This window comes from Podarcis bocagei (assembly GCF_964188305.1).
Source record: "Podarcis bocagei genome assembly, chromosome: 2".
In the NCBI taxonomy this organism is placed as follows: Eukaryota; Metazoa; Chordata; class Lepidosauria; order Squamata; family Lacertidae; genus Podarcis; species Podarcis bocagei.
In genome coordinates, this window is record NC_138126.1 from 111201196 (window position 1) to 111217713 (window position 16518).

General features: G+C 47.7%; 1 protein-coding gene across 1 annotated transcript; it reads right to left on the reverse strand.

Moving 5' to 3' along the window:
- Positions 1–2937: 2937 nt before the first annotated feature.
- On the reverse strand, positions 2938–16518 carry SUOX (sulfite oxidase). Its single transcript, XM_081181404.1, has 4 exons — positions 16202–16518; positions 12941–13007; positions 9961–10132; positions 2938–8494 (listed from the first exon to the last, which is right to left on the reverse strand). The coding sequence occupies exons 2-4, from the start codon at positions 12994–12996 to the stop codon at positions 7064–7066; spliced, it is 1659 nt and encodes a 552-aa protein (XP_081037530.1). The 5' UTR covers positions 12997–13007; positions 16202–16518; the 3' UTR covers positions 2938–7063.

The following is a 16518-nucleotide window of genomic DNA, read 5'->3' on the forward strand; positions in this document are numbered from 1 at the left end:
GGGGGGGGGGGGAGAAGGGTCGTCGCTGGGGGAGGCGGCGGCGAGGAGGGAAGCAGGCCGAGCACGGAGGCGCCTGGATAGAAGTAGGGACGATCCGAACGCCGGGCGTATCGATGGCGGTCTCAGGAGGAGAGGGAGCAGGGGGCACAAGCTGAACGCCGAGAGCATCGGCTCAGAGCGCTCGCGAAGGGGAGATACTGGGGGGGGGTGTCGGGGCGTGTCTGTCTGGGAGTCCGAATATTCGCCGATCGGGGGACCCCCTCAAGTTGCTCCCCAATCTTAAATTAACAGCAATTAGTCTTGCATCTTAAATTAACAGCAATTATTAGCCTTGCATCTTGAATTAACAATTATTAGCCTTGCATCTTAAATTAACAGCAATTATTAGCCTTGCATCTGCCCCCCGGTCGCCAGCCAGCGATTAATGCAACGTGACAGTTCGAGGCGGGTCCTGCCGTTTCCCCAATTCCAGTCCTTGCAAATCGCGATAATGATGGTTCTAGAGGTGCCGAAGGAACTAATATGTTTGCATGCGGGGGACCGATAGTGTGTGTTTGCGTGTTTCACCAGCAGCAGGGACGACCGATTTGTTTCCGACGCGCGTGGGAACGTCCTTGCCGATTATCTTTCATAGTATTTTATTTTCTTTAGTGTAACGAATAAACTGTCTGCCTTTATTACGTACTCTCTATCCTACCAGTTTTCGCTCAGACGTAAGTACGCTTGCAGCTTCACCCTTAACGACCCAAAGCCTGGGAAGTTTCAGTGGGATTTATTTGGAACCGCCCAGCAAGCAGGCATAGGATTATATATATATACCCTTAGTAACAAAATTAAGTACTGGAGCAAACCAGTGGGGATAAATTAGGCAGGACCCAGCCTGGCCCTTTCTTACACTTGCCGATGGAGAAGGTTGCTTAGATGAACTGTAGGTCTCCAGCATCTTCACGTGTCCCGTTATTTCCGTTTTACATTTTGACACAGTCTAAGAACAGACCCCCCCCCCCAACAAACACACAAAGGCACAACGGCTTAAGTAACCAGCAGTTATTTATTATTATTAATGGTGATGCTGATGAAGAGGCATAGGGTTTCCTGTGGCTCTAGCTTCCAGCACAAATTATTGGTTATAGCTAGCTTGCAAGAGACCTATAATTCCTCCTGCTGCCACAGGGACTGTGGGTTCCCCTATATGTAACACACAGGATGGAACCGCTTCATGGGGTTTTTTTTTGGGGGGGGGGAGGATGAAGCACTTCTTCATCCTAAGACTGATAATAGTTTTCAAATTGTCATTTCCCGTCCAGTCGATTTTAATTTAAAATTCTCTTTGAAGCTGGCAGCATTGTCTGAGGAACACATTAAATTTGGTTGTTTTCACCCTGCGTGTGCTAATGTGGTCCTCTTTTGAGCTTGCAGCTGACGAATTAGCTAATTAAAGCCCTTTATCCCACATGTAAATAGGACAGAGAATCCGTGCTGACATGAACCAAATTACCTTTGGCTCCGAGAATCTCTTTGATCTGGATGCAAGATGCACATCAAACACAACACACCATCTAATAATGCTGGTCAGGGAACAAAATCACCATTGTCCTCAAAATTGTGGCACACCACCCCTCATTTACTTAGGCAATCATTATTATTTTCATTATAATTAATCCATAGGCACGAACCTGCAAAATTTGTCCTTGTGGGGGGTGGGAAATGTTATGAGCAGAAGCAATCCCCTCATCATCTACTTCAACACTTACCCAGCTCCCCTTGCAAGAGCCCACTAGGAAACTTTATTCAGTAGCGTTATGTTCCATCCGATTTTATGTTTAGCTCAGCACTGCTCAAGTTGAGGCTTTTGCATTGCTGCAAGCTTGCTGACTAGACTTGAGGTTGTCAGCAACAATCTAAATCAGGTTGGAGTCACTGGATTCCAGCCCTGTGTTGCATTCAAGGCTATCCTCTCACCCTTGATATGCCACTAGATCCTGGGCAGGCCCACTACAACCTTGTCAAAGAACCAGCTGACTTCTACCACTGGTATGCTACTGAATACCAGTTACTGGGGGAGCAAATAAGGAAGCTGGCTATTGTCCTCATCGTGCCCTGACTGCATCCTAGTGGCATCTAACTCGCCATTGTGAGAAGCAAACATCAGATTGTCCGGACAAGAATAAGATAGAAAGCTTCCAGTTATGGGGATCCCTGCAAATGAGACCCCAATGGGGTCAGCTGACAAATTTAATAGTTGAGAGGAAATGTAAATTAATTAAGTTATAAGCAATCTGCCAACTGACATACACCTAATAGAGCCAGTGTGACATTGTACTATGCTGAACATTCCTTCTGTGCAAGCATTTCAGCATACCAGATGGAACAATCGCCCCTCATGACACCCCCAAGCCAATTTCAGGGGGCACAGGGGGAGAGGGGAGAAGGCTCCATTGCAAGCCCTTGCACAGGGAGCTCCCATTCATCTTCAGATGAATCCCACTCAAGCAGTTACCAAAGTACATATACTGATTTTTATGGAATCAGAAAGGTGGATGGGTTGTTAAGATATAATCTTCTAGTCCAATCCCCTGGTGATGCAGGAAATCTAGTGCTACAGCACCCCCAATAATTATATAATTATGGCTGTGGTTTCCATAACTGGGGCCTGTCGCAAGAGCAGAGTATAGATTAAACTAATAAGAATATACACTGCAGACTGAAGGCAATTTCCCCTGAAATTAAGCGGATGTACCTCAAATTAAAGAGTGTTTCAGATTACAGGTGGTTCCCATTGGGCGTGGAATTCTCAAATGCAGCATTGTTAATTTATCCCGGGCTTTTATGTCTGAATGAAGTTCAAAAACAGAGCAAGAGATGGACCTGCAGATAACCTTACAAGCAAGGAAGAAGAGATGTACATAACACAGGTGGAAACAAAAAGAAGAGAGATAAAATTCGGAGCGTTTATTAAGGACTATTAGAAAATATAGATTCTTACCCTATGCAAAATTAACAGAACAAATGCAATATTTTATCACACTCATCAGCTTTCAAATGAGGACAGAGCAGGAGGAGCCATTACACAGTAAAAAAAATGTTATAGTTTCCCCTGTGCAGTGTGGAGATATTAAAAGGTATCTGGTTTTAAGAACTACTCATTCCTTCCCCATGCAAAAGGGGAAGCCTTTTCAGCTTAAGGGCATGTTCCCTTGTGTACAGCCTTTGAGGGGAGGGGTGCTTGCCAGTGGTGGGGTGGGCCAGAGGCAAATCTGGGCAAATCATTGGATGTAGCTCTTACTTTTGTACAGTAGGCTACATCAGGGTTTCCTAAACTTGAGTCTCCCGCAGTTGTTGGACTACAACTCCCATCATCTCTAACTAGCAGGTCAAGGATGATGGGAACTGTAGTCCACAAACAGCTGGAGAGCCAAGTCTGGGAAACACTGGGCTACATTCCAGCCACGCAAAAGTCAGAGAGGTTCCTCCACCTACTCAGAACACACTTTACACCTGCTCTAGGACACCTGCTCTAGGAAACCAGCCTGTTGATGACCATTTTTCAAACAGACTGCTCGGGCTTGCTTTCCATCTTATGCCTGACAGCTCAGAGTTCTCAAGTCTTGCTCTTAAGTGGGTGGAAAACTTCACCTGATAAATTTGGGATAAAGCAGAACAGCAAGGCTAGTGAGAAGTTGCAAGCCAACTGTTGTAACATATAAACTTCAACTTGACTATAGGCAGCCTTTGACGAGTTCCCATTGGCTCTCTTATCGCTAATGTTTTCTGTGTGCACTAAGGAGGGAAACCCCTGCTAAAAGTGCCAGGCGTTTACCTTTGCTTAGCAATGGTTTAAATGCAAATCCCTTCCCGAATCAAGAAGGGGTTTGCATTGAATCCTGCCAAACTGAGCAGGATTTAACCCCTGCGGAGGGGGGAGTTAAATCCTACTCAGTTTGGCTACGCTTTGAAGTCCCCATGTTGGGACTTCAAATAACCTCAGAGGCAGCCAAGTGCTAAATCTTGGCTTTAGCAGTGCCTTGCTACCAGTGAGGTGCTTTGAAGCCGAATCCAGACTTCAAAGCCCTGAAATGTCGTTTGTGATGTCAGGTGATTTGGCATTTGGTCAGCCCCACCTGTCAAATTTGGCTTGTGAGGCAGATCCTGACAAGGCTCCACACACACACACACACACACACACACACACACACACACACACTTTGAAGTTTGTTACCACAAGCGGGAGGGACACGGGTGGCGCTGTGGGTTAAACCACAGAGCCTAGGACTTGCCGATCAGAAGGTCAGCGGTTCGAATCCCCGCGATGGGGTGAGCTCCCGTTGCTCGGTCCCTGCTCCTGCCAACCTAGCAGTTCGAAAGCACGTCAAAGTGCAAGTAGATAAATAGGTACCGCTCCGGCGGGAAGATAAACAGCGTTTCTGTGCGCTGCTCTGGTTTTCCAGAAGCGGCTTAGTCATGCTGGCCACATGACCCGGAAGCTGTACGCCAGCTCCCTCAGCCAATAAAGCGAGATGAGCGCTGCAACCCCAGAGTCGGTCACGACTGGACCTAATGGCCAGGGGTCCCTTTACCTTTACCACAAGCAGGGGTGACAGAACAGGCACTCACCAGCTCCTTGCAGTCTTGAATAGCCAATTTGCCTTCCAAACCAACAGGTGTCAGCCTCCTCTCTTGGGCTGACTGGGACTTACCCAGGAAGCGCTTTGTGCACAGTGCCAGGGATGGAGAACCTGTGGTCCTCCAGATGTGGCTGAACTCCAACTCCCATCAGCCCCTGCCAGCTTGGCCAATGGTGAGGGATGATGGGAGTTGAAACCCAGCAACATGGGAGATTCCTGGTGTACATGCATATCCTGATTTTCTGGCTGTAACCCAGCACCATTTGAATCAGGTTGTAGTTCCAAACCAACCACCCCATTGTCTTGCTTTGTTAAAGAGTTAACCGGACCTGGAGCTATGGAAGAGAATCTCCTGGAGCCATACAGTGAGATGAAGGCACCTGGACAGGATTCAACCCATTAAATCCTCTTGCCTGCCCCACCCCATATGCAACCCTACAGCACTAGTGGAAGGGAGGAGGTGAAGGAATCCCTTAGCATTTTTGTACACTGCCTCAAACAGGTCATCATGGAAACTCTAGGCAAAGTAGAAAAAACGAATGAGATGAATACATTTTCCACCATGGCCAGCAGAGGGAAGCAGCAAATTAAAACAAGGACAAAAACCCTGAATAGATACAGAAGTCTTTTATAGTGTGATGAAAGCTTTTCCTAACCCCTCTAAACCGGATTCTTGAAGCTTGGCAAGTGTTGTAAAGGGGGGGGGATGCTTACAAGCTAGTAGGTAGAGTTTCCAGTCTGGAATGTGATTAATTTCCCCAAAGCTCTCCAAATCCGGCCTCCAATTACCACTACAGATACTTGGGGAGGGCAGGTCGGAGACTCACCCAAATCCATCCATAGCGAAGTTTTCCATCCCCGCCCTGAAACGTCAGATCAAGAACTGGCAGAAAATGCTGGGGTACCAAGAGTACAGTGAGTGCCACGTAAACTCACAAATCTACAATGGAAAAATCTCTCCAGGCACTTATTGTGGCAGGTGCTGGCAGTGCCCTGAACAGGCAGAGGTTGCAAAAAGAAAAGAGGTGCAGCCATGATGTCCTGATCTGATGAGAAGGATCAGCAATGGCGGTGGGTGGGAGGACACACACCTAATTTTGGACGGGGTGGGTGGTGGTACACACTGAAATGCACAGCACTGGCTCCCAGTGCATTTCCAGACACAGTTCATAAGCACTGGTGCTTCTTGGCGGTGCCCTGCCTGCGGAACGGGTCTCACCAGAGAGGCTCCTCTGGCATCTACATTACAATATTTTGGGCAGCAAGTTAAAAAAGCTTTAATGTTTTCCCAGGGCTTTTTTTTTTTCCTTTTTCAAAAAGTGGGTCTTAAAAAAAGTCCTGAAATTAAATTGAATGTTACACTGTTTTACCTATGACTGTTTTCCTGCAAGTTTGTGATGTTATTTTAATGCTTCATGGCTAACACCTCCCCCCCCAAAAAAAATACACTAACACATACACACACATATATATATAGAGAAGGCACAAAGTGTTCATGGGAGGAGATAAATGCGCATGGAGAAAGCCAGTTCCTTGGACACAGACACATAAATCCAAGCTCCCCATATGACCAGGTGCAATCTGCCCTACAACTACTGTTGCAGGAAACCCAAAGCATTAAAATTTAGTTTTGGTGTACACACAAACACACAATGCCTCTGTTTTGTATGCTGTTTTCCTAAACCTGAATTCCCATATGTGAGCAAACTACCTTTATTCCCAATCTCATTCTTATGTGCAAGCAGAGTAGCCATTCTCTCTGTGTTTTTAGTCCTGCCAGGACAGGAGTTAAGTATTTCACAAAAGCGATTGTCAGACCCCTTTCCTTACAGATAGAAAACTGTGCTAGATTGCTGGACGCAAAGGGCTCCTGTAACGTGTAAACAGCTGCTGAAATCGCCTCTTCGAAAGAGTCGAGATTTCTGTCCTCCTTTTTCACAACACGACCGTGTCTTCTGAGCAGGGGTGGGAAATGAGGGAACAGCTCTTGTAATGGTGGCAAGAACAACGAGAAAGCAATCCTGAGGAGGAGGAGGAGCAGAGCGCAGGAGATAACGAAGGAAACTCAGTGAAGGTTGCGCGCATTCGCCTCTCGAGAAACAAACCCACAAGGAATTCTAAAGGGCAGCAGAAGGGCTTCCTTAAAAGACAGAGAGATTAGAGAAGAGGTAGTAAAAGGGCCTTTATCCATCTTGAACGGGGCTTGCCAAGGTGGTGACCTTCAGGTGTTGTTGGGCTACAACTGCTTTCAGTCCCAGCCAGCAAAGTCGATGGTCAGGAATGATGGAAGCTGTAGCTCCGTGGTAGCTGCAGAGTGACAACAAATGCTCTTCTCCAAGAGGATGTAGGCAAACGTACTCTCAGAAGAAAGAAGGAGCAGAACAACCGCAATCCAAGACCCTTTCTTTCTTTCAGGCAACGAGGCACGACTCAGCCTCTTACTCCTCGCCCACGCTGACGTGGACCCGATGCCACGCGCTGTTGAGCACTCCCAAAATGTTCCAGATGGGCGCCACTGTGTTGGGCTGGTCGTTGTAGCTGGCATCCACAGCCTTGCAGACAATGTCCATCTCTTTGGTGCCTTCGGGCACGCAGGCGTCCAGTTGCCACAGCTGCCACGCCCAGGCTCGACCAGGCAGCTGCTCCTTCCCGGTGAGCTTGGCCACGTGCCAGCTCTTCCCACCATCCAGCGAAACATCGACACGGATCACCCTTCGCCCCCCTCCGCTCCAAGCGTAGCCCTTCACCGTGAGCTCCCCGGGGCAGACGCAGGCACCCGGGCCCGGCTCGGTGATTGCCGACTGCACGGGCATATCTTGGATGGCAGGGGCGCTGGAGAAGTCCACGTTGTCCCACGTCACGGAAGGGGAGAATCCTTTGTAGTCCTTCTGCTGCCAGTGGCTCTGGCTTTCTTCCGGGCCCACCGTGATCCGGGCCAGCCACTTGACGTTACGCGCACCGACTATCCCCGGCGCAATGACTCGGAGGGGGAAGCCGTTGTCCCGGGGCAACTCCTCCCCGTTCATCTCGTAAGCCAAGAGGACGTCCCCGTCGGGACTCATGGCCTTCTTGAAAGGAATGGAGGCCCCGTAAACTGTGCCGCTCTGATCCTTGTCCAGTCCCTCAAAACAGACGTGCCCCTTGTCGCTGGGTTTGTACCCGGCTTCCGCCAGGACATCCCGAAGCAGGGCCCCACCCCAGCGCGCGTTACTTATGGCCCCAACGCCCCAGCCCAGCCGGTTGGTGTTCTTGATCGCGTTCATCTCGGCCCGGCGATTGCCGGCGCATTGCAGGGTAGCGGTCACCTCGTGCTTGGGGAACCTCCTTTTCAGGTCCTGCAGGGATAGGGACATTGTCCGCCCGCCGGAACTCTGTACTTGCAGCCGGTAGGTGGCGGGGTCCACCACGGGCACGGGGAAGTGGTTGCGCTTGAAGAAGAGCGCGTTGGGAGTCAGGTAGTTCTCGGCAATCAGCTCCAGGGGGGTCTCTGCATTGAAGGGCTTCAAGGTGTTGATCCGCAGGGCGGGGTGCCGCTGGGGATCCTCGGCGTATGGGTCTCCCGGGCTTGGCTGCGGAGGCTCCTCGGGGCTCAGCTCCCCCACTTTGTACCCGCGGAGGATCTCCAGCACGTGTTCCTGCTTGTGCATGGCGTAGAGGGCCCAGAACGGTTCCAGAGCGCCCCCCGCCGCCAGGAGGATCTTACTTTTGCCTCCAGGATGCACCTCTACGAAGTCTGTGATGTCAAAAACGTCGCTGCCATAGGTCACCCACACCCGACTCGCTTCGCTGTTGTGGCGAGCCACCTCCTTCCGGGTAAAGACCGGAAATGGGGGTCCAGCTGCGGGCGCTGGGGTCTCCAGCTCAGCTGCCTGTAAGGAAGCAAGAGAGGAAAGCCATTAAGAAAGGAGAAACAAGGGGCTCTTTGCAGTCCTTAGCACTCTTCTGCCGTGATCAAAGAGCCCCACTTATTTACACGAGAAACCTGTCAAACCACAGTTGAACTATGGAGTTTGTTTCCTTTTCTTAAGCAATTTTTAATTGGTTTTTAAATAAAAACAAACACAATCACCACGAAACAGCAGCACATCTAAGAGTGTGTGTTTTATCCATTGTCTCTAGACATACACTTACACATTCAAACATATTACTTAAAGTAGCCCCTCCACTGAGAATATTGAGCAGTTAGTATAAGAAGGTCTTGATTTTGGTCATTAACATTGTTAAAGAAAGGGGTTCACGTTTCTTGGGAGGCGTCTCTATTTGTTAGGCCTTTAACTACCCCTCCTGGATCTGGTGAGACGCTCAGACATTGCTATATCCAGGAGTTTGTTTTCATAAGGCCTAGTGATGGTCACTAACTTCCATGACTTTCAAAGAGGATGAGATAAATTAATGGAGGATCAATGGACTACAGTGGTACCTCTGGATACGAACGGGATCCGTTCTGGAGCCCCGTTCGCATCCTGAAGCGAATGCAACGCACTTCTGCGCGTGCGCGGGTTGTGATTTGCCGCTTCCGCGCATGACGTCATTTTGACTGTCTGCGCATGTGCAAGCGGCGAAACCCGGAAGTATCGCGTTCCATTACTTCTGGGTCTCCGCGGAGTGCAACCTGAAAGCGCTCAACCTGAAGCAACTTCAACCCAAGGTATGACTGTACAAGCTATAATGGCGACATTATATCTCCACTGTTGGAGGCAATAAGCCCAGGAATACCATTTTCTGGGAGCTGCAAGTGGGGCTGGCAGTCTTACGTTTATCATCTCCCACCTTGCTGCTTGCAAGTTTAAGTTCAGGCACAGTGCCAAGACCTTTTTTTGTACAACAGCCCAGCTCTCAACGTTTAGCTCTTCACATCCCACTGTCGGCACGCAGAGGGCCGCAAGGCCAGCTGGCTAGCCCCAGCTGGGTCGTCTCCTTCCAGACGTCCCACTACGAAGACCCATCGACCTCTGCTCCGACGTATATCAGCAACCTAGGCTTCAAAGCCAGGGCACACTATGTCAGCAGAGCGAACTGCGCACACAGAATAGGCGTGAGGCTTGTGGAAGCATACTACAACTACGGATTTATTAATTATAAATCAGGACAAAGAAACATGTTGTCTCTCTCTTTGTTTTCTCTGAGAGACAGGGAAAGAGAATGTTAGCCGCTTTGAGACTCCTTAAAGGGAGTGAAAGGCGGGATATCAAATCCAAACTCTTCTTCTTAGCAAGCTGTGCTGGTATGTAAACAGACACATGACATGCAACAGTTCCATGTTTGCAACTAAAGGTGGAATGGAATTTTCCAACACCCACGTACACATCCCACTTCCCCAAGCGGCCCCACTCACCCGCCGACGGTGATCTCCATAAGCTAAGATGGTGCCTAGGCCCAGCCCGGCCCCTGCTGCTACCATGACCCTGCGCCTTGTGCTGCCAGCATCGTTCCAAGTGCCATGGTTGCGAGAGGTTGTCCACGCCATGCAGGCTGGAGGGTGGGGCCTCCAAGGCATCTCTCTCAACCTGTAACCAAAGCAGGCCAAAACCTTAAAAGAGAAGATATCTACAGCATATACTTCGGACGTGTTAAAAAACACTGTTCTATGATTCTGAAGTTTTAAGCAGTGTCATTACCTGCAGACTTAAGAGACATACAGGAAAAGGACACGGGAAGAAAATGCAGAAATAAGTTGCAGAGCGGGACAGGGGAGGAAAACGGCCTTGGTCCAGTATACCTGAAGGAGTGTCTCCACCCCCATCGTTCTGCCCGGACGCTGAGGTCCAGCACCGAGGGCCTTCTGGCGGTTCCCTCATTGCGAGAAGCAAAGCTACAGGGAACCAGGCAGAGGGCCTTCTTGGTAGTGGCGCCCGCCCTGTGGAACGCCCTTCCAGCAGATGTCAAAGCGATAAACAACTACCTGACATTCAGAAGACAACTTAAGGCAGCCCTGTTCAGGGAAGTTTTTAACGTGTGATATTTTACTGTATTTTTGGTTTCTATGGAAGCCACTCAGAGTGGCTGGGGAGGCCCAGCCAGATGGGCGGGGTATAAATAATAAAATATTATTATTGTTATTATTATTATTATTATTATTATTATTATTATTATTATTATTATTATTATTTATTATTAATAATAATAATTTGCTATGGCGGCACAGGGTCTGTCTTCCAGGATCCCAACAACATAATCAAAGGAATCTGTACCTTCCCTTAAGAGCAACCTTGCCTGACAAATGCAATATTCCCAGTTCACACACAGGGAGGGAACTTAAAAAGATGATGATGATGATGATTTATTACTTATAACCCGCCCATCTGGCCAGGCCTCTCCAGCCACTCTGGGCGGCTTCCAACAGGATATTTAAAAGATCAAACATTAAAAACTTCCCTAAACTTCCCTAAAGACTGTGGGCAAGTACCCTAGAAAATGTTTGCCAAAGCAGAAAGGAAAATGAGTGCAGTTTGTTCTGCTTCCAGGCTGCCATTCTTAACTCCTTGGCAAAGGTGCCTTTCTCTTTTTCTCTTTTTTAAAAAAAGAGTGTGTGCCTGCAATTGCAACATGCAGCGTGTTATTTGGCAAATTCCAGACCTGACATATAAAATAAGGAAGCTTTCTAGAGCCTTATGGTAATCGTTTATAAAAACAGGCCTGCCACTTCTCTTAAGAGAGTCAGAACAGGATGGCGATTCCTGTGGGGCAGATTATCAGCACCCTGCAAAGCTACCTGATCATTGTCCTCACCTGCTACCCTCACAGAAACTGCAACATTCATATACTTCCCAAATTGGCCTCCTTTACCCCCCCCCCAGCAATTCATTAGGCAGGTACCCTCACCACCATGTTTTAGATGCCTGCTGATTTTTTCATTACGGCAAGCCTACCCAGACATATCATTTAGCTATGTATTTTTTGCTTCAAACAGTTTTTCTGATTCTACAGTCTATAAGAATCTATATTCTGATTCTACATGTGTTTTACTGATAATATTGTGTGTAAAACCTAGGAAATTTTATAATTAAGCAGCCTAAACATTTTTCTCAATAGAAATAAATCCCAAGGGTTGTTCTCAATGTAGTGCTAAGCAAAACATTCTGTCCAGAAAAAGAATTTGGAACATTCTCCACCTCTTCTTCCTCTGCGCACCCCCTAAATCTGATCTGGGGGTTCCCCCTAACCCTTTGTAGCAGGTTTTGTGATGGCGGGAGGAGGGCAGAGTGGGGAGAAGGTAGAAATCCCATTGTGCTACAGCTAATCCATGCGCTAGCACAAATATTTAGTTGAATATCATCCCACATTTTGAATTCACAGACTTTCAAAACAAATCCTAACCCCCCCCCCAAAAAAAAACACCCTGTGAGATTGAGATAATTACATTTTTTTGCTGGGATTTCTAGACACCAAGAGCATAGGTAGCCTATTTCCACTCAGGTCAACCGGTGATTAATCTTTAACTCCTGCCTCCACTCAACGCAAGGTAGAGGGAATTATAAACCTAATAAAAGGAGTCTCCCTACCTAGATCCTTTGCCTAGGATCATAGAAGCAGAAGTCACAGTGAAAGGGAAGTGATGCACTTGGAGATAAGATTAGAGTCCATATACAACTGGGTAAGGAGCCAAAACAAATACTCTGGAAAGGCTCTTTAGGAAAGTTCAGGTAAGGTCTTTTTGCAAGGTCTTTTTGCTTCCTTTTAGGCCATAGGGGCAATACTACCTGCTGGAAAGGAAGAGACTTGGTAGGATGTGACTGGATGGGGGGTTTAAATTGCCAATGTGAGTGGAAATTATTGAATAGAGCTAGAGAGGGAGGAATAGCAAAAAGGCCTTAGCTTGAAATGAACTTTTATTAGTAAAAATACAGCATTTTTTTATTATTACAGAAGCCTTTTCTCTCTGTGTGTGTTGGAAACTTGGTTTCCCCTTTCAACCTCTCTGCTTTTCTCTGGGACCAAGAAACAATCTGAGGGAGGAATGTCAGCCATGAAATTTTATTTCCTAAGAAACTCAACAACTTTCCACACTAGAGCTTTTCCTACTATATTGTCTCTAAGCCTTCCTTACCTTAGAGAAGAGCCCTATGCACTTAGGAGCTTGCCCTCTATTTGTCAATTGTTCCAATAAAAACAGTATTGTTTTTTATTTACTTTCGCAATTTTTCGGCCTGACTCATTTGCCAAAAACCCCACAGGCAGCAGCTTTTTGAGTCCATGTCAGGATTTTGAGAGGTGAAAACAGAAAGGAAAGATGTCAACCGTGTATAGCAAGTTAAAGATCAAAATGTCCTTTCACAAGAAATACAGAGTCGATGTAAATAGTCCATGCTCCTTACCAGTGTGTTCTGTGAAGGATGCAGAAGCCATTCCTGCTGGGTTTGGACAGCAGCATCTTCCCAATACCTACATGCAACAGGAAAAGTCAGGCAGGATTTGCACCAGACAACACAAGTTCTAGAGCTGCCCATCAGCTGGAAATTCAGTTGTCACAGGGACAGTCTGGCTTCAGTTGTCTATGCTCTGATACTCCAAGTTAGACTATTGCAAGGTATTGCGCCGCCTTTGAAGATGCACAGCTAGTGCAGAATGCTGTGGTTGGATTATTAACTGAGATAAGAAAGTGTAAGCTCGCTTTCAACATTTCAAACATTATTGAACCAACCAGAGTCTTTACTTCACTTCCACTGCACTGTATTTACCTCTCTCTTAATAAAGGTAAAGGTACCCCTGACCACTAGGTCCAGTGGCCGACTCTGGGGTTGCGGCGCTCATATCGCTTTATTGGCTGAGGGAGCTTCCGGGTCATGTGGCCAGCATGATTAAGCCGCTTCTGGCGAACCAGAGCAGCGCATGGAAACGCCGTTTACCTTCCTGCCGGAGCGGTACCTATCTATCTACTTGCACTGGTGTGCTTTCAAACTGCTAGGTTGGCAGGAGCAGGGACCGAGCAATGGGAGCTCACCCCGTCGTGGGGATTCGAACTGCCAACCTTCTGATCGGCAAGTCCTAGGCTCTGTGGTTTAACCCACAGTGCCACCCACGTCCCTCTCTCTTAATAGATTCTTATTAATTAAGAGGTACGTGCAGCCCAACCCATGTTTACTCAGAAGTGAGTGCCATCAAGCCCAAAGGAATTTACTTCTATGAAAATATGTATATAATTACAGTGTCCTGCATTATTTCAGCTTTGCTCTACATGTTCCTAGTTTCCTCCATGCTAACCATCAATAGGCTTCATACTTGCAATGTTGGAGACCCGTTTCGCTCCTTACATTTGTAGTTCTAAAACGTACAGGTTGTGTTGTAGCCATTTAATTCCACATCAGCCAAGAGAGGCAGGAAAACACCCCTAAGGTAGCAAAATGGCTTCTTGGAGACCAGCTAAAAATGCTGACCTTAATTTAAAGTTTTAATAAAATGCATACAGAATACATGGTATGATCAGTTATTATTTACTTACTCGGCTGGATGAAAACAAAATCTAATTATTAGCAAGGAAACGAGAGAATGCAACTTGAGGCTCATTCTGAATTTGCCCACTTGTCCTGGCGAGACCTGGTTAGTATGACATTTCCCTTACATATTTTATTTTATTTTACTCCTGTATTGGTTCTGGCTGTGTCCTAACAGCCTGAAATACGTAAGTTAACACAGGTTAATGTTTTCCCATCGTTTTACCGCCACTTGCTGCATGTCAGGCTGCTGTAAAAAGCAGTCTATTAAAAGGGAAGTCAGCAAGCTGATAGTGGGACCAACACCTTCCCCTGCAATAAATATTCTCAAGAGATAACCTTTCCTAGAAAATGAATTAAAAAAAAACTAGGTGAAAAGTGATCAGACTACTATTTTTTATATGTGCACCCAGAGCCAGATTTAGGTTTGATGAGGCCCTAAGCTACTGAAGGTAATGGGGCCCTTTATATGTCCAGCTGTCCTTTGTCAACAACAAATTGTCGCTGTTTTTTGTGTTGAATATATGCTATATGGTAATTTATGGACCTAATAGGTATCTAAAGCCATTTGCACATAACAAATAGGAGCCCATGCAACACAAGATACTGTTGCTGTACGTAAGTTTTATTTTATTTGTTTTTTATCTTATATTTTGGAAATGTACATCCAGGTTTCTTTCCCTTTAAATTTTTTGGGGGCCCCCAAGAGAGCGGGGCCCTGAGCTATAGCTTGTTTAGCTTATACATAAATCCGACACTGCACCATATCCAAGCTGTGCAATACAGAAGTAGATAAAGGTAAAGGGACCCCTGACCGTTAGGTCCAGTCATGGCCGACTCTGGGGTTGCAGCACTCATCTCGCTTTATTGGCCGAGGGAACAGGCGTACAGCTTCCGGGTCATGCGGCCAGCATGACTAAGCCGCTTCTGGCGAACCAGAGCAGCGCACGGAAACGCCATTTACCTTCCCGCTGGAGCGGTACCTATTTATCTACTTGCACTTTGATGTGCTTTTGAACTGCTAGGTTGGCAGGAGCAGGGACCGAGCAACGGGAGCTCACCCCGTCGCGGGGATTCGAACCGCTGACCTTCTGATCGGCAAGCCCTAGGCTCTGTGGTTTAACCCACAGTGCCACCCACATCCCACAACAACCCATGTACTGCATAATAAACATATGCACCTCTGTCATGTTCACTCCTTAGTTGTTTTCCCCCAACTATGAAAATTTCTAAAAATCCCAAATGTCATAACCTTTAGTCATAGGGAAGTTGTGCCATTCAAACCGCCAACCTTCTGATCGGCAAGTCCTAGGCTCTGTGGTTTAACCCACAGTGCCACCCGTGTCCCACAGAGAAGTAGATAGATGGATATAATAACACCACAGGCTTTTGAGAACAATCCCTGCATACAAAGGTCTCCTAGGAAGCTCCACGAAAAGCTGCTACAGCACCCAGAGGTTGCCAGAGGTTCACTCAGATTTGGGAAACAAGGGGTCTCTCCGTACAAAATGCTGAAGGATAAACGCTTCTGAGAGGCTGGAGATAAAAGGCCCAGGGCCAGCAAGACACATTCACAGAAAAAGAGCAGTGACAGACGTCTGACTCTAAGGAACCATAACGGGCTACCTTCCAGATCCTTTTTTTTAAATGGAATATTATTGTGAAGAGGAACATTTTTTTTTAACTGGCAACCCTATTAATAACGCTGATAATGCACATATATTTGGTCTTTTGCCAGTCTGCTGAAGTGCGTTGCGCTCAGGGGTGCCAACCTGAATATAATTTTTGGGGGGGACGGGGGGGGTGTTAAAAGGCAAGTAAGCCCCTCCCTGCATAATCGATCACATGACATGGCACATTTGAATGGGAGTTCCCCATACCTTGGGGGGGGGTGTCCCCTTCAAATATGTTATAGGGGTGGAGGGGAAGGGACCTCCTGGGAGTTGACTCTACTTTTCCACGCACATCCTCGTAAAAAAGAGCAGCCCCCATAAGAGGCAGGGGACGCGTCAGCACAACCCCCCCCCCAAAAAAAAACACAACAGATGCCAGACAAAGCCAGGCTCTTCCCTCCCCTCCCCCCGCCTTTCGCCCCACTTCACCCCCCAGGGCATCCTTGCCCATGTGGATTCCTTTTCCTCCCACCTTCAAGTCAGGCCGGTCCTCCCGGGAAAGGTCCGTCTCCGTGACGCAACGGCGGCCGAGCGTTGTTCTCCTTTAAGAGGAGGAGGTGGGATCGATGCGGGGGGGGGGGGCGGCAGCGACGACAGAAAACGAAAGTCCTCGCCCACCGAAGCAGGAGAGATTTAAAGGGCCCGCGGCCCAAAAAGAGCTGCCGCCTCGGACACGGAATCCCCCGCGGCTACCTGAGTTGCGCGCAGCAGGCGAGAGCTCCAGCTGGCCGACGTTGCCCGCCTGGAAGATGCTCCCGTGAGCCGCGTGGAGTTTTCTGTTGCGCAGGT

Coding starts and splice junctions, on each gene's coding strand:
- SUOX (XM_081181404.1), bottom strand. CDS start 12,996: ATGCTGCTGTCCAAACCCAGCAGGAATGGCTTCTGCATCCTTCACAGA. Junction 10,133..12,940: donor ATCCTTCACAGAACACACTG/GTAAGGAGCATG, acceptor CTTTGGTTACAG/GTTGAGAGAGATGCCTTGGA. Junction 8,495..9,960: donor ATGGAGATCACCGTCGGCGG/GTGAGTGGGGCC, acceptor GCTTCCTTACAG/GCAGCTGAGCTGGAGACCCC.